Source organism: Onychostruthus taczanowskii, unplaced genomic scaffold (genome assembly GCF_017590055.1).
Source record: "Onychostruthus taczanowskii isolate IOZ18803 unplaced genomic scaffold, ASM1759005v1 scaffold6, whole genome shotgun sequence".
Lineage (NCBI taxonomy): Eukaryota > Metazoa > Chordata > Aves > Passeriformes > Passeridae > Onychostruthus > Onychostruthus taczanowskii.
This window is the reverse complement of record NW_024503679.1, coordinates 7,017,912-7,038,281: the sequence shown is the minus strand read 5'-3', so window position 1 is coordinate 7,038,281 and position 20,370 is coordinate 7,017,912. Positions and strand designations below refer to the sequence as shown.

Here is a 20,370-nt window from a genome sequence, read left to right as displayed (position 1 = left end):
CAACATCTTGGCCATATATTTCAATTTTTGTAATTTTCTCTTCGAAAAGAAAATGAAGGAAAAAAGCTGCCTCCAAATGCATATAATTTCACTGATTGTAAAATAAAGAACTTGTATGGGTAAATGAAAAATAAGAAAGCAATTAAATTGTATTAGAAGAAGCCATTACAGGAATGTCCAAACTAAGACATCCAAGTGTACACTTTTAGAATATTGAAATATGCTACATTCTTTTTATAGTGTTGGACCAGGTTTTATTCTGGAACAAAGCAGATTGTTGTACAATTCTCAAACATCTCTAGAATCTTACAAACCATGTCCATCAGATTGTTGAGGAGATTTATCAGGTTCCATTTGACCAGTTTCCAAAGCAGTATCATTATTATAACCATCTTGATTAAGAAACTCAGAGCTGCCCTGAATAAACCGTGGCATATCATCACATTTATAGACTTGTGTTCAGAGCATTAATGGTCTCAACCAAAAGTCACTGGATACAAATCCTTCTTCAGCTGCTGTCTTAGGATGGATCCTTTGTGTGAGTTCCAAGAAGGAATTGCATCAGCTAGCCATGAGCATGAACATGGGACCAAAACACACACAATGACAGCTGACTTTCTTATTTTTACCCCACTCTCCATTTGTCAGAAATCTTGCAATCTCCAACATGCTGCTTGGATTTATAGGCTATCTCTCACTAGATAAGAGACAGAGAGTTCTGGTATCTGGAGTTTTACTTCTTTAATAAAAGCTTTCCACAAGCAATTTGGTGTATATTAAAGTCAAATAAATGTCCAATGAAGCAACATTACCCTACCACCACTGGGCTGGACTTAATGAGAGCTCATGCAGTGGGCAGTCTGAGAGGCTCACAGGGGAGCCTATTTGCCATGAGAAAATGCAATTTTATCACAGATGTATTTTGCATCGGTTGCTACGCAAGCCAAAAAGCTGAAGCTGCTGCGTGTGCTTTCTCTGTAAGCATGGGAGTATTTGGGGAGAAAATACTGAAAAGTGGCACAGCACCTTCTGGCTTTAGGCTTGGGGGATGGACAGGCAGCTGCCTGGGAGGTGCTGCTGCTGGAACACCCCTGAGGAGCAGCGGGCAGGGAGGGAGCGGCGCTGCCAGGAGCTGAAGAAATGCAGATGAGCAAAGGCAGGCCTGAGAGCTCCGTGCCAAGGAGACCTCAGCAACAGCATCAGGCCCAGAGGAAGAGAACAGATTGCTGCAAAAGGAACTGCTTGAATAGACTTGGGTGGGGAAAAGGGGGGGAAAAAAAACTAAAAAAGAAAAGCAGGCCAGCTCTCTTTGGCTGCAAACCCAGCTCACTAAGGTGAGGCCCACTGGGTTAAATTGCTGCTCAGTTATTTGCCAAGGGAAGCTTCAGCTATACTGAAGTGCAGGGCTTAACAGCATGAGTCTAGGAGCTCAGTTTAGCATTGGTTAAAAGGAAATAAGAATAAACAAAAGGGCTCCTCTGCCAGACCTTTCCTGTTGAATATGTAATGTGTGGTGTCTCTATGCAGAGGACTGCAAACATTCTCTCTTTTGGTTTAAAGCATCCTGGGAAACTTCATTAAATTAATAATGATTGTTAGTAAAAGTTAAACAATTATTTTAAAGTATCATTCAGCTTGATGATAGAGTTTATTGAAGTGTTCCTGCCAGCAGTTTATTCCCTGTGAGCAATACCTGTATTCAGAGCTCAAACACTGGATTATCACTCTCTAGGCTTTTTGGTACAAACCCGTAGGAGTCTCAAGATTATTGTGGTTTATGAAATAATAGTAATGAATTACACATATACAGTCATTCCTTTGTAAAGCTCCTATCTCCATGTAAAAGCATAGAAATGTCTCTTTTGATCAAAGGCTCTCTGCTTTCTGCTCATTCCTTGTGTACTTCGATGTGAATGTCCCTGGGTTATGCTATGGCAACGGCTGGAACACCAGCAGGAACTACAGATAAACTTTGTTGCAGAAAAATCCAAACCCTACAAAAGCAGGAGCATGGGAATCTGATTTCTCTGGCCAAGTGTGTGGTAGGGGTTGCTAGACCCCCTCACTAAAGGGGAGTTATGAGAACTGGGCTCCAAGCAATCTGGCCCATCCCTGCCTGACAAAGTCCTCTCTGGGGCTTGCCCATCTGCAGCAGGACATGCCAGAACTGCTCAAACCCCCCTTCATGAAAGGAATTAACACTTTCCTTTGTTGTATAAGTTGAATGGGAAACATAGGATTGGGCAAAATCTGATTTGTTCCTACAGGACTGATGAGAGCAGAGCAAGAATTTGGATTTTGTCACAGTTCTAAAGGCAGAAAGAGCACTGAGCTCAGTGTCCTCGGGCAGAACTAAGAAAGGCAAGATTAATTCTCTAGGAAAGAAGGATTTACCAAGTCCTACAAAGCAGCAAGAGGAAAGTAAGCAGTATTTTCCCTCAGGTGGCTGCTGGTCTATCTGAGAAAGTCCCATGATGTTCAGTCTTTGAATACCTTGCCAATCCCAGGAGAGATAACATGGTTCTAAACTCACCTTTGGAAACTTTCTAGGTCAGCCTCAAGAAGCTGCCTATGCTTAGAATGGCTTCAGAAGGAGAAGTAAGAGGCCAGAGTCTCTGCTTCTTCAGCAGGTACCACAGACGCTAAAAACTCATGATCAAGAAAGGGCTGCGTTGACCAAAGTCCCTTCAGAAGTGTCAGTTGTCTGGGTGGCATGAGCTGCTGCTGGTGAGCCCAGCGTTCCCTCGGGTCCGTGGGGCTCTGCTGTTCCATCAGCAGCAGCTCTGCTGGCAGCTGGAGCAGCCAGACGACAGCAGCGTGTGGGCTGAGCTGCAGGGCTTTCCCTTAGCGCCAGCCTGGGCCAGATTCAGCTCCTGTGGAGCCTCTCCAGAGGCCAGGGTCACTGCTGCACCCAGGTTCCATTCTGCATCGCCTCTGGATGCTCTCTGTGCGCGTGTGGGCATCATCACCATCAGCCCGGTGCCTGTGTACTCGGAGATTTCACAGAGCTGGAACCACCAGGGATGGCACATTCTCTTTGTCTGTGTTTGTTGTTGAGGCTTGTCCTGTCAGGCTTTTCTGTAGGTAATGCAAAGGCAGTGGGTTTTGGCTTTTTCCTATGCAAATTCAGTCTTGACTCCTTGGAGCTGCAGTGTTATGTAATGAGGATAATACATGTGCATACATATATACATACATATATATATAAACCCCCACACAACACATTGCTGTTACTCACATGCCTCACAATAATGAAACAGACCTTCTAAGAACTGTCTTGACCATTTCAGTACTTTTCCAGCATCTTTCCCATTTCTGCTTCCCTGAAATAAAGAGTTGTACTCCGAGTGAGCTTCAGCACCATGGGTGGTTACAGCCACTGCTGTTACAGTGTTATTAGAGACTGATGACAGCAAAAGCATCCCTGTTATCAGTATTTCCCTCCTGGCATGATGTACTTTGCAATATGTATACACACAATGAACAAGGTAAAAGCACAAAACCAGATTACCTTCATTGGTGTTTATCCTCTGCAGGAGCTCTGACTGTCAGGTGTTGTTTATGCTGCGTGGGTCATTTACCTCACTGTGAAGATACTGATGCCATGCTTGGCAGTTTACTTTAAACCCATAACAAGGAAACCATCACCACTTGTCATGTTTCTCCTCCTTTTTTTTTTTCCCCAGTATAAACTCAGGATTTTTTCTTTCATTGTTGTAAGACAATAAGACAAGTTTTAGCAGATAATATTCATGCAGATTTTGATCCGAGGAGGAACAGAATTGACCTGCAGTTCTACCTTCCCAGGTTTTCTGTCCCTCCAAAGGAAATCATCTTTTGCTTGTACTGTAAGGCTCAGCTTTCATTAGGCTGGACTAAGTTTTTCACAGTGGTCATTCCCTGTGGCAGGATTGCCAAGGACAAGTAGAGAATCCAGCAGGTGGTCTGGTTCATGTGGAATAGATAGATATATTAACCTGTGTCCTTTTTTCCACAGGGATGGAATTCATCACTTATTCATTCCTAGTGTTTTGTGCATCTTGATCAGACGCTTGACCTGACACTGTAGACAAGCAGTGTAGAGCAGATCACACAAAGGATATATTAAAGTCCAAATCAGACTTCATTTTAAAGGAAAACAAGGTTATAGATCATATCTGAGGCATAAGGCAACGTGTTCCTACCAATAAATCCCCAATCAGATGCACAGAAACTTGTAAGAGATGGAGAGTGTGATGAATCCCAGCTGCATTGACCAGCATTAATTTTTCCTTTGTTCAGGAGTTTTCCATTTAGAATCTGAGCTGGCCATCTCCCCAGCAACTAATCCTTCTCTAGGGACAGGGGGAAGAAGAAAAAAAAAAAAAAAAAAAAAAAGGAAAATAAAGTTACTCGAGGATTCTACACAGCCTAAAGTTCTGCAACCGTAAAAATGTCTTTCCTTTTCCTTTGCATAACCAGGCAAACAGTAAAGCATTGTTCAAAATAATATGTAAATGGAGACTTCTAGTTTTGCTGTCCTCTTTGGGGAACAACACTAAACAGCAAACCCTTCTAAGTAGTCACATCTTCTGTCCTTTCAGTTTCAGCTTTGCTGTTAACAAATACTTTTCTAGCACCTTCAGACAGAAAACAAGGCATTGGTTTCACCCTGCATTGAGGATATTGACATGTTGAGGCCAGATTTTCTTGTAAAGGTGTGCAGAGCTCCAGTGCTCATTTGTGGGCAGCTGTTTCAGTATAGCACAGGCTTAATCTCCTCTCTGTTGGAGGGGGAAAATGCCTAAACTACAAGGAAAAGGAATTTACTCATTTGCTTGTCAGCAAGGAGAAGCTGATGATATTTAAGAATAAATTTTCTCTTAAACTTGTAACACCACTAGTTCATTTATAACTGTACCACTGAACTAGCTCACTGTAGGTGGATTCTGCAATATCAGTCCTGGTGGTTATAATCAAACAGCAAGCAGGGTTTGTTTCAGCAAGGCCACAGTGAGAGTGTCTGTTAGAAGTCTGTAAGGAAATTGTTAAAGAAAGCCCAAAAACTTCAAATGAGTTAAAAGAAACCAGAGCAGACATCATTCAGAAACTGATATTATCAGCAGCTCTTGCTCAGAAAGGAAGGGTACCCTTAGGTGTTTTATGAACTTTCATAAGCAACATTCCCATCTGGTATTGTGCTGGGCTCATAAAGCTGAAGCACAATCAACAATTAATTGGGTCTGGATGGAACAAAACTGCTTCAGGCAGCAGTGACACCCTCACTGCCACGCTGGAGCTCAGGTCTGCACCTGAAACCTGCTGTAAGTGCAACAGTTCCACACCTGGCTCAGAAATGCTGGTGCTCTCCACCCTGCAGTGGGACACAGCACTGGGGCACAGGGAGCAGGGGATGCTCTGGAAGGCATGAGGAGAGTCCTCGCAGTGGGAGCCAGGAATTAGTCCAGAGCCTCTTCTTTACCCCAAAAGACTTCACAAGTTGCATCAACTCTTCCAAATCTGTTTAAGTCCTTTTTTACCTCCTGCACACTCTCAGAATAGGAGCTAAAATTTTGGACTGCAGTCAGTGATAAATTAGATGCCTTTACAACTCCAGGCCTTTGCATTCATGGAGGGAGTGAAAACTGTTATAAATACAGAGACAAGTGCACCCACATACCTTGTAAGTAATGATTCCGTGACACAGACAATATCACTAAGGGGAGGGTTCAGAAAACTACTGCTTTAGTAATAGACACACATCTGCAGAGCCTCTTCTAGCAATAGTTCTGGGTTGGGGTTTTGAGTGGGATTTTCTGTTTGGTTAAGGGGTTGTGTTTTTTATATTGAGGGGGAGGGTTGGGGTTTGGGATTTGTTTGTTTAATCTGTTAAGGAACATCAGTCCATCAGAGGATGAGCCTCACTTGAAGCTCCCTTATGCCCACACCAGGCTCTCATGTTGCAGCAGGTTTGACATCCTTTTTTTGCTTAGTGACACTCACATCACAGTCCTACCCTCCCAGCTGTAAGACAGCCACAGCTGTGCCTCTCTGTATACTGTCAAACAGCAGCTCCAAATGGGAGCCCTCATCTTCCAGAGCTGTGAGCACTAATCAGCAGCTTCAAAATATATTTTTTTTAATTGACTTCCCCAAAACACATATGCAGAGAATAAAAATTAGACAATAAATAGTCTATGCAAAGGTTAAGGAAACCTTCTTTCCTTAATAGTTTTAAACACTTTGTGATCAGTCTACAGTGTCTGCTCCTGACTTAGGAAAGTGAGCTGCTGTCAGACATTTCTTGCCATTATTGTCCTCTTCACCTTCCCCTCGTTTGACTTTGTTCTCTGGTATAAACAGAGTTTGGAAGCATGGCTGGAATTAAATGTGGAAATTAACAGCTCCTCTGGCCTTTTTATTTAGGGACCAACAGTATGTTTTTCCAGCTGCACCTGATATCTGGCATTGGTTTATTCCCTTTCCATCCATCACCTTCTTAATTCAAAACCAAGTGGTCAAGCAACCAAATACCAAATTAGGAAAACAATAGCACACAGTGTCCATAAAAAAGCATCTCCCTCTTTTGCCAGATGCCATTAACTCCTATCAGGCTTCAGCAGGCTGTCTTTCCCCTGCACTCCCCTGGCCTCTTCCCATTTCCACGGACCCTGGCAAGTGTCACCAGCCCAGCCAGCTCCCACCGTCCCAGCGCGTGAAGCACTGCAAGCAGAGAGGACACAGTGCTGTTGTCAGGGGTTTTGCCTGTTTTTAAAACCCAAGACAAGAGCCACAGAAGCAGAGTGGGTTGCAGTTGTGCAGCCTGCCTTGTCCCACAGCGAGGAGCATCCGAGCAGCGTGTCTGGGATAGCCCTGCAGGGATGGAGCTGCTGCCCATCCTCCCCCTCTGGACGTGGCTCAGCTCACACAGCCACTGGGTCAGCAGCAGCTGACACCTGCTGCAGCTGCATCCTGGTGTGGGTTCTTTGGGGTTGGTTCACCTTGACCTGGTTTAGCAGAAATACTTCCCCCTTCCCACGTTCTTTCAGCCTCACGTTAAGCTACAGAGAAATGCCATCTCAGTTTCACAGCATCTTCAGACCAGCTACCCTTGGGGTACCAATTGCTTGCTTTCTCGTGGAATTTTGTACATCCCTAGAGCATAGAGGTGGTTATTTTTCATGCCATTCTTAATATATTAGAGTCAAAAATAGAATTATTCTATGTAAATGGCAAGGATGTTTTATCTCCGGAGAAAGAGCAGTGTAGTGCAACAGCAAGCAATTTGAAGGCACAAAAATAAACCCTCAACATTTTCTTCCTGAGAGGATGAGAAATGGGTGGGGGAAAAAATAGCAATTGGTGAAGCAGTACCCAGTAGTTTGTTTCATAGCTGCCCTTTAACTATTTAAAGCACCCAGATTGCACAGAGGCCTTGTTTAATATTTAGGGCTGATATTGATGGGCCTTGCTTTACTAACAGCATATTATTTTGTTCCTACTGGGAACAACCAGCTCCTGCATGCTAAAGAGACTCCTTTGGAAGGAATAGAAAGCACTTGAGCTGCAGAAGCACAGGGAAATCTGACCCTCCCCTTAACCAGGAGGGGTGCCTGTGGTAACTGCCAAGCACCAAGCCCACAAAAGCACAGATGCCTCCACAGCCTTCCTCTCTCCCTCACTCTGCCAGAGGAGAGGATAAAAGAATACATGAAAACCATACATACCCTCATCAAGAATTCCAGTCATTCATGAAACTGGACTGAAAGCCCCCAAGACCTGTGCAAGTGTCACGATGTTCAAACAGCTTTTCAAGTTCTTGTTCAGAACAAATCTACCAGTTTGGAACCACTGCAAGCAAGTTCTACAGATCATTGACAGAGAGAAGCTGCTACAACAATTGCATCTGGATAAAACAGGACAGCTGCAAGACCTTCAAAGGTTTCACATGGCTTTTAAGTCTCTGTGACAAACAATACTTTGGCAAGAAAATCCTTGCTTTCCTGGATAATTGTTACCTTAGTGTGGAAGAACATGATGGTTGAGTCCTTTCAAAGAAGCCTACAAGCCTTCATTCCTTAACAAGATAATTGTTTATCATTCATTATATGCCTGATATTCCCCAAGAGCCTCTGTCCCTTCTAAGCAATAAACAACCCCTTAGCACATATCTAAGAACTCATTACAATCCTGTTGTGAAAATTACATGGCCAGACATTAAAACAAGCGTAATTTTCCTATAGAGATAATAATAATTTGACTAATTGGGTATTTTTGCCACACAGCCCCATGATAGCTTCTTTTTTCCCTGCTGTGTCTTCTAGAAAGGACAGTGTAATAAATGTGGTAATCGTGGGAAAGGCAAAGGACATGAAACACAAAATGTTTCAGAGACTGAAATTAAATTCTTCAATAGTTCCTGCCCAATATTTTCTGGAGAGCCTATATTGGGGAAAAAACACTTCACAGACAGTTTGAGGGCCAAAAACTCCTGGCCAATTAAAGATGTCCCTGAGAGTCACCAAGGCATGGGCTGCTGGGGTTGGTGAGCTACCCATGCTTAAATAAGATCTGGCTGTAGTGTTTTGGGTATGCCACCATGCCCCTTTGGTCAAAAGAATTATTTTAGAGTAAAACTAGCATTTTAAAAAACCCACATTAATATAGTCATAAACACCTGCCTCAAAACAAGAACAAGATCAATAGGTTGTTGCAAGGGGTAGTAACCAATCTTCCCTTGTCAAAACTCTGCTCTCAGTGGGGAACCTTTTTGTCTGGCAGTGTCAGGCAGAGCTAAACAAGCTTTTTCTGGGATAGGGATGTTCACTCTTTGCACTGTATTTTGACAGGAACATAAACTGACATCAAAAGACTTTAAACCTGTTTATAAAATACAGTGGTCAGCTTATCAAAACCTCTTTCAGTTGTATAGCAAAGCTTAGAAACCCAAACACCCTGGTATTTTGCTATCACTCCTGGCAGACAGACTTTTAACTCCTGAGCAGTTCACATAAGAGCAAAGCCTTGCTCACACTCTGGGGGTATCTCAGGCTGCTGTGTGAGCTCTGCATTGCTCACTGCCAGCTGCCAGGACCTAACCAGGTGTGTTTGCTGCCTTGGCAAGCTTCCAAGGTGCTTTTTTGCAGCACAGGGGAACCCTGTGCTGCAAAATACAAGGTGCAAAGTTGAAAATGAACTCTTGAAAGTCACCCTACAAAGACACCATTCCCTGAGCCACAGCCTGGTTTAGGCTTTGGGTCTGATTTACGTTATCAGGTTAATAAAATTAAAAGCTTTAGTAGTGGCCACTTTCAGAGAGGTGTCTGCTGCTTGCATGTGCCCAGCTGGACCAGGGCCCAGCCTGACCAGAGCAGCTGCTGCCTGGTCCAGCCTGTTGGTTTGTGGGACACAGTGGCAGAGGTAATCCTCAGCGAGCCCCTCTGGCAGGGAGTGGTTTCCTCTCCCAAGCTGGATGTGAGTTTGCAGGATATGACCCAGCACAATGTCTCATTTGTAATGTCAAACAGCAGCCATACAAAATCCCAGCCTGGTGCCAGCTGTGCCATATATTCAAGGGAGTGCCTGGGAGGGTTTCCACCCTGTGAGCCAGGCTCAGCTCTGGGACAGTGCTGTCACCCACACACCACTTGCCAGCACTGCTTCCAGACCCAGGAAAGCAGCAAGCAGTGCAGCTCAGTTCCCAGCCAGCTACCAGGGGCAGCAGGAGCAAAACTCAGCCAGACCCTTTTTTGGCAACTTCATCAGAGCTGATGGAAGCTGCAGCTGAGCTCTTCTCCCCTGGACAGGCTCCTGGAGGCATTACCCAGAGGAGAGCAGTCTGTCCACTCACTCTCACTGCTCTTCTTCTCTTTACAGAAGGGGCCCCCAGCCTTCCACCACCTCCCCCAGGTATTGAAAGGCAGCTCCAGTATGTAGCAACAATAGAGAACTAGAAAAGTAAATGCCAGATACAAACCAGCAGCAGAAATAAGCCTGTCCACTGGAATCTCCAGTCCCCAGGTTCCCAGACAGGGCTGTTTTTGTGGCATAGTTACTGCTCATCTAAAGCACTGGAAGGAAAAATGGTCTTTTTTTCCATTCAGTCATATTTCCTCTGTACAGGGCTGCTGCTGCCCTTTCCATCATGTCCACATTCTGCTTTCAGACGTTTGGGTACTGGTACATTCTCCCAGGATCATATAATTATCAGTCTGTAATCTCCTGTTCCACTGCGGATATGAGCAACCCTTTTATGCTCACAGTAACAATTTAGAAGTGTTAAAGTTTGAGCACTGGGCCCCTGGTGCTTACACGTGTTTAAATTGGCCCTCCCTGAAAGCTGATGTATTCCATCTGCTCTATTGGATTTCTTGGCTTAAAGTTACTGGAAACACTGAATGTTTCTTCTGCAGTGGTGCTGTGGCTGTCCAAGAGTAATACACACACTCAGAGCTCGTGCCTGGGCTGCTCAGGACTAAAACACTTCACTACAAGTGGCTTTAGGGGACTTTTTTTCCTGCCTTCTTTAAGAGCTACATTGAAATCCTAAGTCCTGTAGTTCATATTTCTAATCAATCCTATAACATGCAAGTAAGACTTGATGGATAAATAAAACACACACATTTGCAGCTCATTTCCTCTAACATTCTGCCTGAATCATGGAAATTAAGCAACTAGATTTTTTTTTGCATTTATGTCAAGTAAAGGACCCCATACAGGAAAATCTTTAGGTTATAAAGAAACAGTAAATTAACAACACCAGCAGCAGCACTGGATTAACCATTCAGATATCCACTGCAAGAGTTTTACAATCCAGCTGCCTCCTTACCATTCCCAGACTCTCCAGGTTCAGGGGCAGGTATGTCACTAAGTTAAAGAGCACAGATGCATTAAAACTGGGTCACACAAGTCACTAAAACAGCACATTTCTACAGCTTTCACAACCCAGCCACCTTACACTGTAGCAGACTCTGACAGTGTGCCTGGCCCTTGGCTTGGTCCATCTCCCACAAGCCTGAGCAAATGCTAGCAGCTGGAGGGATGCCCACGTTTCCAGCAGCACTGCTGACTCCTTGAAGCCTGTCTTTTGCTGCAGAAGCTGCATTTTAAAAGTGAAGATTCAGGAGTATTAAAAATATTTCAGCCTCTTCATCATCTTTACTTTCTTACACATTTCTGTCTTTTTGAGTTGAGATTCAGCCCTTTGCTCACTTCCAGTACAGCTGGAGCACAGATGCAGGGAACATTTTCCGGTTCCCATCACCTCCCATTCCTGCCAAGCTGCAGGAACCCTCTTCAGACCTGCAGCCTCTTCATGATTTTAGCTCAGACCTTTAATTTAAAACAACTCAACTCACCTCTCCAGGATGCTCTCAGGCCTACTCAGTAGCTCCACCACGTGCACTCCTTGGCTGGAAAACACAGCCACCCTGACTGCTTTGAGCTGGGGTCACACCCAGTGCAGTGGAAAATCAGGCAAAGCTCCAAGTGTGTCTCATTTTGGAGCAGGTGAAGCCAATGGCTGAGGTCAGTGATTACCCAGGACGAGCTGCAGCAGGCACTGGGGTAACAGCTCCCAGTGTCAGGTGAAATTCCAGCCAGCCTGATGATACAATCAAAAATGCACTGGACAACCTCCGCAGAAACCCTTTAGATCAACTCCTCCTCACTCCATTTTTGTGGTGAAGCCACAGTCCCTCCAGAGTTCACTTCAACTTAGCTTTCAGCCGTTAGCCAGGGGAGAAAATATCCTGGCTGCAAAATGTTATCATGGCTTTGACTAAGTGGCTGACTCTGGGGGAAATGGATTCATTGTTCAGAAGGCTGGTTTCCATATCCTCATAATTGCTTCCAGCAAATGTTGACCATTCTCCCTCCTCACCATAGTGGAAGCATCTTCTGGTTGAGTGGATTTGCTGTGTGTTTTGTACAGAGCAGCTGAATGTGGATTTACATAAAAATAGTATTGCTGAGCATTTAGTTCTGACCATTTTGTACTTGGTACAGCCATCTGCAGTCAAAATGTTTGGAGAATATTACAGATGTTCTTGCATGTTAGTCTCAAAATCTCCTAAAATATAAAACTCTCTCATCCGCTCTCTAGAGTTGCCAAACTTTTTCTCCACTTCTGTTATTAAGCAACTCTGTTATTAAGCAATCGTGTTATTAAGTTTGGTGGATGTGAGACATCTTTGTCATGTTCAGCACTGCATGCCAGGAGCTGGGTGGTCACTGGTGGGGAGGGGTGTCCTGGTAACCCTCTCCCCATCCTCCTGCCCACAGCTGGGCACTCACCACAGGGAAACCTCCATGGGCACCACAGCAGGGAAACAGGGCTGGAGAGCTGCACTTCCAGAAGGATGGAAGATTGCTGTAGGATCAATCCCACCACAAGGGGCTTTTCAAACAGCTTTTATCATACACAGCTCTCTAGATGACAGAGAGAAGGTGAGAGCAGATCTGAAGCAGAACTGGCCCTTTCTTTAGTAAAAACTAAGATGTCAGATTTTCTATAATGGAAGCTAATCACTACCCAACAAAGCAGTATGCTTGGAGGGTGGTTTTTCATTTTTAGCCTTGGTGAAATGTTCCTGGAAGCTAATAGCATCTATAATGTCGTTGCTGATTTGTTTTGCTGTATGAAAGAAAGCAGAAAATAGAATTGCTGTATGTAGGAGGTGAAGATGTATTTTGTGGAGTGAGCAATGTGCTGCAGTAAGAAAAGGCTGCCACGGTAAACATGCTGTCCCCAGGAAAGCCTGAATGTAATCATGTGGCTAACCACTTGTGATCTTTGAAAGGCAAGGCGTCACCTGGGTGTCTGAGCACAGTGTGATTTTGGAGGCAGGAATCCAAACAATCAATCCAAACAGCTTCTCTCCCTCTCCAGCAGATGCTGCTGCAAGGCTGCGCGCCCGGAATCAAAGCAAAGCCGAGCACAGCCCTTGGTGGGCAGCCCCCAGGCCGCTGTCGGGATCACCAGCGGGCTGATGGCTGCTGTCTGCCTTCTCCCCGTCCCACACACACGGGCTGGGGGCAGCGGCAGGAGCTGGGCAGTGCAGCCCATACGGGGCTCTGCAGAGCGCCCGTGCCGGGGCCCGGGCAGGCAGCTCTGGGCCAGGTGGGTGCTGCCCTTCGCCTCCTCCGGAGCTTGGCAGCAGCTCCTGACCCGCTGCAGGGACCGTGGCAGCTTCTGTATTCAACAGACACCACAGTGCACAGCAATCTGTGCCCCACAGGCTCTGCCTGTGCCCGCTGGAACCTCTTCTGCCTGGCAGAGCTGGGTGGGATGAAGCACATGGCAGCCCCGAGGTGAAAGCCATTGCCAGCTCCTGCAGCTGAGAGCAGCACGGGCCGTGGAGGGAGCCAGGGGAAAGGAGCGTGCCCGAGGGATTTGGGTCTGCCTGGCTTCTGAGGGCTGGCGTGGCTGGGGGTGCAGGTGCCATGGGAGGATGGGAGGAGAGGCAGGAGCACAAAGTGGGGATGGAGCCACAGCAGCATTGCAAGAATACATTTCTTTATTTTACTTTTAGAAAGATGAGCAGCTCAGTCTCATGCTATTAAGTAGTAGATCCTACACTTGGGACTCACTGTAGAAAAGCATTCCAGCCTTAACATTGGGTTAAACTTGGCCTGATGGTTTCCAGCTGTGCTGTGCTTTTCACAGCCTGCACCTTTCACTGGGAGCTGTGGTATCATTGTCTGAGCTACCAAACCCAGGGGTGTCCCGGGAAAGAGACCCATGTTTGAAGGTCACAATGCTCAGTTTTGTGGATAAGAGACAGAACTTTGGACACACCAACATATATCACACTTTATTTTCTGTGCCAGACAACCCTCCCTTTCTGAAAAGTTCATTACAAGCTTTTATGTGCTAATTTAAAATCCAGCTTTGTCTCAGAGATCACATAGGAGGGAGGGAAGCTGCATGTGTCCGTATTTAAGGTTCTGGTGGCTCTGCTGGTCCCAGACCCCCCCAGGGTGTGGGATGGGATGTTTCACTCACCCAACTGCTGCCTTTGCTTCCAGCACAGAACTGCAGCAGCTCTGCAGAGCTGTCCCTGCAGCAGGGCCAGGTACAAAGGATTCAGCTGGGCTCTCACCTGGGCAAAGGGACACGAGGCTGAAGTGTCGTGAACTTCAGTAAAATTAATATCCTAGAAATCTACTGCAATTATTTTCAGTTTTTGATCAAGCCAGGTGCTGATCAACCATATCCACTTGATTAATAGCAAGCACTCACTACAGAAACAGACACTAACAATCTCCCATTTCAGTGTGTCAAATGCACATAATTACTCATCACGGATACTATTTATATGCCCACGTACTGCTAAGTGAAAGAATGCTTTCATCCTGGTTTTATCATTTCTAGATTAAATCACAGTTTTTCCTATTTCCTCCAGACAGCAGCTCAGCCCCACAATTTTCTCTCCAAATGACAGGCAATTCTTTTAAGCACATTGAATTATTTTTTCCAGGTGGTGGTTCACTTGAAATTAAATGTTACTCTTTAACATTGCTCAACGGTACAGCTGTGGCACACAAAGATGACAACTTTAATATTCCAGCCAACTTGAAAATCAGAATTAAAAAGAGGACTTTAAATTCAGTGTTACTTACTCCAAGTGAGCACTGGCAGCCATCACCCCTTTTTCCTGGCATGAGCATGTAAGGAGCACAGGGAAGTGACAACACTCGTGTGCTGAAGGCTGGAAAGGGCCTTGGAGCTCACCCCACCAGCTTAAACACTCACTCAGGCCCCACAGTCGAATAAGTACTGGAAGATTTGATTTTTATTGTCATTTTTAATCCCTTAGTGCTTTGATTTCCCAGCAGCTGATGAAGGACGTGGTTGCCTCCATCCCCCTGGGAGCAGCCAAGGCTCTGGTGTCCTGGTGAGCAGAGCAAGGTCCCGGGCTGGCAGGGACACAAGGCACCTCCTCTGCAGGAGCACAGGCTGAGGGGACATGTTAGGGAAGGCAAGGAAGGTGTCTGGGAACAAAGAGGCCACTCTGCCATCACTCAGAGCTCACTGGCTCTCCTCCCCAGATACACACCCTCTTCACCACCTGGCTGCAGTGATAAAGTGCCTTTGATCCAGCAGAGGATTTGCTGCCCCAGTATTAACCTGGACAATTATTTCATATCCATATTTCCTTTGCTTTGTCCACAGAGGATCAGTTAGAAGCCAACATTAATGTGAAGAACAGAGGAAGGTCAAATTAATATTGAAGAATTACAGAAGTTCACGAGATAAAGCCCAGCAGTAGCCATGTGTTTGGGTGCTCTGCTGAGAGAAATGTGCAGATATGAGTAAAAGACAACAAATAAAAAATATTTGTTTGATAAATATAAATAGCTCAGATATTTTTGTCTGTCAGGAGCTGCATACCCTGAGGCACCAACATTTTATAAAAGTCGTGTTCTATAATTTTGCAAATTGATAACAAGAGGGTAAGGCATTGATGCTACAGATTAAGGCAAAATAGACGCATTCTTGTGAATCTGCTTAGCCTTACCATGGAACAACAGTGCCTCCCGATGACCAGAGTGTAACTCTGAAGGTTCATATATTGCCTGTCACTATATCTTTTTGCTTGTCTCTGATACTTCATGTATTATTTCAACCACAACATCTCAGCAGATTTCTCTGCCAAGAAAGCTTTCATACTGAACTACAAAATTAAATTACTATCACAGAATCAGCATATATATCCCCTGCCAGAATATTCTGTTCTTTATTTGCAAGCAAAATAAAGTGGCTGCAAGACCTGAAACATGGGTGTGTGGAACCCCAAGGACACCTGGCAATAGTGTGCTGGGAGTGTTCCTGCAGTAGTGACTGTTCTGGTCAGCGACACATGGCAAGGTCTCAGTTAAGCATGCAGGTACTACTTTTCTTAACTGATTGCAAAAATAATTCACCAAATAAAATTAACATTTCCCCTTTTTTTCTTTCCCAAACCAGGTCCCGATTATTTCAGCTCCAAGAATCTTGCACTGCAAGCCCAGAAAAAGATCCTGAGTAAAATGGCAACCAAAACCATGGCTAACATGCTAATCGATGACACAAGCAGCGAAATCTTCGACGAGCTGTACAAAGTAACAAAGGAGCACACCAGAAACAAAAAGGAAGCCCATAAAATCATGAAAGACCTGATCAAAGTGGCCATAAAAATCGGCATCCTCTATCGAAATAACCAGTTCAACCAGGAAGAGCTGGAGATCGTAGACAAGTTCAGGAAGAAGCTGAACCAAACTGCCATGACAATCGTCAGCTTCTACGAGGTGGAGTACACCTTTGACAGGAATGTGCTGGCAGAACTGCTGAACGAGTGCAAAGAGCTCGTGCACGAACTCGTAGGGCGGCACCTGACGGCGCGCTCCCACGGGCGCATCAACCACGTCTTCAACCACTTTGCGGACGTGGAGTTTCTGTCTGCCCTGTACAGCCTGGACGGGGACTGCCGGCCCTACCTCAAAAAGATCTGCAACGGCATCAACAAACTGCTCGATGAGAAGGTTCTCTGAAACCGCGCTCGAAGGCAAGAAACCAACCAAAAACTTCTCTCTAGAACTGGCCACCCTTCCTAAGCCATGGTAGGCAAGCAAGCTTCCTTCCCATCAGTCTTACTACAATCCCCTGCAGGGCCCAGAAGGTGCTCACCAGGCTCGTGATGAAGTGGAAAACTTAAATCAGAAAGCTGTCGATTTTAATGCTCTGTTCAGATAATTCTTTTTCAAGGAGCAGAGTGAACAAGGCTGCTGGTATCTATTGTTCAGACACAGATTGCTATTTACCATGATCTCGCTAGCTTTGTGTTCAAGGCTGAACATGTGAACAGAAAGTAAACTCAGATGCATGGCTATGTAAAAATAGACAAATGAAGGCAAGAGCAATACATGGAATTTACCCCCAAGGCCCTTGGTGCATATATTTTTATTATTTCCACACTACCTGAAAAGGCTTTGACAGAAAGTAGGGCTCTAATGGATTAAGTTCACTCCTTTCAAAAGGATCAGGAATCAATATGAGAAAACATCTCTGATTTTACATGGTATATAAATCTAATAAGAGAGTAACAAATCATACAAGCAGGAGAAAATCGAAAGAACTGCTCTGTGAAGCAACAGTTTCATCAGTTTAGTTTGATACCTGCTAACAACAGAGAGGAGATTTCATTTTAATTTGAAAAGCAGCTCAGTAGTTCAAACTCAAAGGCAGATAAAGTAGTACAGCAGCTCCCCTGCTCTCAGGGCTTGTCTACTGGGTAACAGCAGGTGAGTTCAGACTGAAGGTTGTGCTGCTCTTACTGTTCTGCCTGACAGAACAAAATACTCTTTGTGAAGATTTTGAAATTGCCCTTGTGAGGAGCAGCACGCCTGAGACACCAACATTTACATCCCTGATCCTCAAAATATTCAGTCTAGATAATACTCTTGGTTTAATGTATCCATGACATTTGTGCCTACAGTAAATCAGAGGTGGGAGACAAAGGAACCCCATCCACTATTCGTGCAGTGCCTCCAAGTGTAGCATATCCACAGTTGTCAACAGAACAGCCTTAGTGACTCTGGTGAGTTTCTGGAGAGAGTTTTTGTTCAGGATGTTTTCAGTGAATTTTCCGTGGTTTTTTGAAACAAGATATAGCAATGTCTTCAAACTGAAAACATTTTGCCAAGAAAGAGTGCATTTTGTGCAGTCATGGTTGGACACAGGGAGTGTGGGAGCAGAGTGGATGCTCTGGCTGCCACTTGCAGAACCTGGCTAGGTGGAAACTGATCCAGAGTGAAAAACACATGTTCAGAAATCTCTCCTCTCCTTGTCCTGATCCTCCAGACTCATCTCTGTCTCCTGACACTGCAGTATCAGGAGCCCTCTCCTTTCAGCAGACAGTGCCATCATCTGGGGGTAATACCTTCCATATCATGTATACTATAAGAGAGAGATGCACGTATCTGAAAGTTCAGAAAGACAAGAAAATATATTTGAAAGCCATTCCTCTCTAAGGGAAGCTTACATGTTGAACACTCATTACTTTAGGAAAAGAAAAAAAAAAAGTCTCTCATTTAAATAAATTCTTGAATACTGTGGTATTAAGAGAAAACTGTTCAAAATTCTTATTATCCTTCTGTCTTTCCTCACCCCAGATAACTACATTTTATCTCTTGCAACAACAGTTTTTACTATCACACCTTTATACAGTTGAGAATACACACACCCAGGTAACATACTCACTTGGGTTGTCTTAGATGGATTTTACCTGTTCCCAGCAGTACTCATTTGAAGCACAGTAAAAATGAAAGACATTGACAGAACAGTTTTTAATGGTGTAAATTCATCCCCCCAACCCGTATTTCCTTCAACCATTGAAAGTAGGTTTAGTGGCAATGAAGATGGACAACTCCTTTGCAACACAGAAATGATACAGCAACATTTGAGGTTGCAAGTTCAGCCATTGCAGAGCCATATTTACATGCATCCTTACCTGCATTTCTTCCAGGCATGTACTTGTCAACTGATGCTTTTGAACTGTATTTCTTGTATCCAATGCTCCTGTCCCAGTGCACATGTCAGATTTTGTGTGTTTCATTTGTGGCAAACAAATTTAAGTTCTTCTTTTAAGGCCAGAAAAAGATTATTCAACATTCAAGATGTCTAAAGGAAAGGGATATCCTGTATTTGTGACTTTTTGTGTGTTTCAAGTATCAATATTCAGATTCTGGTATTTTAAACACACCAGCTGAACATCTGTTGTTTTATTTAAAAATAATCTGAGTAGCCTTAAGGAAAGATATGTTTTCAAGTATTTCTCATACTTGCATATCCTGTATATTCATTGTTTACTTTTGTACTTGTAGCTTGGTATGTAAAAACATTGCTAGAATATGGGCAATGTTCAGGTCACCTTAAATATATTATGTATTATCACATTTGTGGATTAAAAATGTGTGATTACTGCCCTTTTTGTTTCCTTTTGATTTATTTATCCTACCACCTGTATTGTATCACAAGCACATGTCAGCAGCAAAGAGCAGGTACCACAAGCCAAAATCTTACTCTTCCAAGGACCTTCTTGCAAGTTTCCCATTATATATTCAGCCCAGTTTGGCTTCACGTGATTTAAGGTAGATGGAAGACATATTTCTGACAGATTTCACAGCCCAGTCCTAAACATGGAGATGCTGTAACATACCAGAACATTTTAACAAGAAACATTTACTCTCCTGTCCTTATTCCCAGAAAAGGCAAACTGTTTTGGCTGAAAGAGCTCAGGATTTGCAAACAGCTCACATGGCAATTATACTGAAAGCAGTAAAATACTGGCACAAAGAGAAAACTGACAACTACCTTAAAATCAAAGTTTAAAGCAATCTCCTTAAGTGGTGCTTTGAGCCTTCCTGCTGGTAAAACATTTCTGCCAGGTTAATTTTATGAATCATATCATGGCAGGACACAATATTCTTTGCTTCATCACTGCCAACTTTATATAATAAAGACAAGAATGTTAATGTTTAAGAAACTCTCACGGGAGTGACCACTTCTGACATGTTAATGAAACGGTGCCTGTGCCACAGAGGTACACATCATACTGAGCATGTGATCTGATATGTGCTAGAGAAACATTCTCAGAGATAGGCACATAAATAGCTGGCCTTGGAGAGAACCAAGGAGCAAAGCACAATTAAGTTTCACCACAGCAACAGAAATGCAAAAAGCAAGTTTTCACCGGTTGACTTAAGCAGGTCTATTTTTGTTTTTACATAAATCAATGCCAGAAAAAGACCACACACAGTCTTACCCACACAGAAAAAGATAACACAGCTTTTTATGCTGAAAAACTACTGGTGGGACTCTAGAGCAAAGAAACACTTTTCCTGTACTTAGAAACCATCAAGGTCATTTATGAGCTACTTGCAAGTACAGGAAAACCTCAAGATCCTGCCATCCATTACACAAATTTACTCCTTTGGGTCCTTACAGAATGTGGAGGATTTGGGAACACTTAGCAGAAAGTAATAGAATCCAACAGATTTAGTCTGTATCTAAGAAAACATCCTGCCTCAAACTGTTGCACTTTCCCCAGTTTTCCTACCAGTTTGTTTCAGTAAAAATACCTGAAAATACTTGGGGTAAGGAGGTAGAAGCTGACAAAACAGTTGAAGTATGGTTCCAATACAATCACTTTCCTGCTGACTCCCACATGTCCAGAACTCACAGGGCACACAGCAGTAGCACAGTGTCGCCCTGATTTTGTAAGACTTTGTTAAGCCTTCTGATGTTTACATTCTTTCAACAAACTTTCTCACACACAGTTCTGTAAATAACCTATGTTTTGCATTCTTTCATGGAGGTAGAGAGAATTGATGGACCCTTGGTCTGTCCAG

The 20,370-nt window shown here is 44.1% G+C and overlaps 1 protein-coding gene across 1 annotated transcript in view; it reads left to right on the top strand.

Annotated features, from left to right (window-relative positions):
- The window catches only part of TNFAIP8L3 (TNF alpha induced protein 8 like 3), a 44,888-nt gene extending 25,943 nt beyond the window's left edge, over window positions 1–18,945 (top strand). Inside the window, exon 2 of the mRNA XM_041418652.1 lies at window positions 15,950–18,945. Coding sequence (XP_041274586.1) covers window positions 15,950–16,512 — 563 coding nt within the window. The 3' untranslated portion in view covers window positions 16,513–18,945. The remainder of the gene's footprint in view (window positions 1–15,949) is intronic.
- Window positions 18,946–20,370: the final 1,425 nt, after the last annotated feature.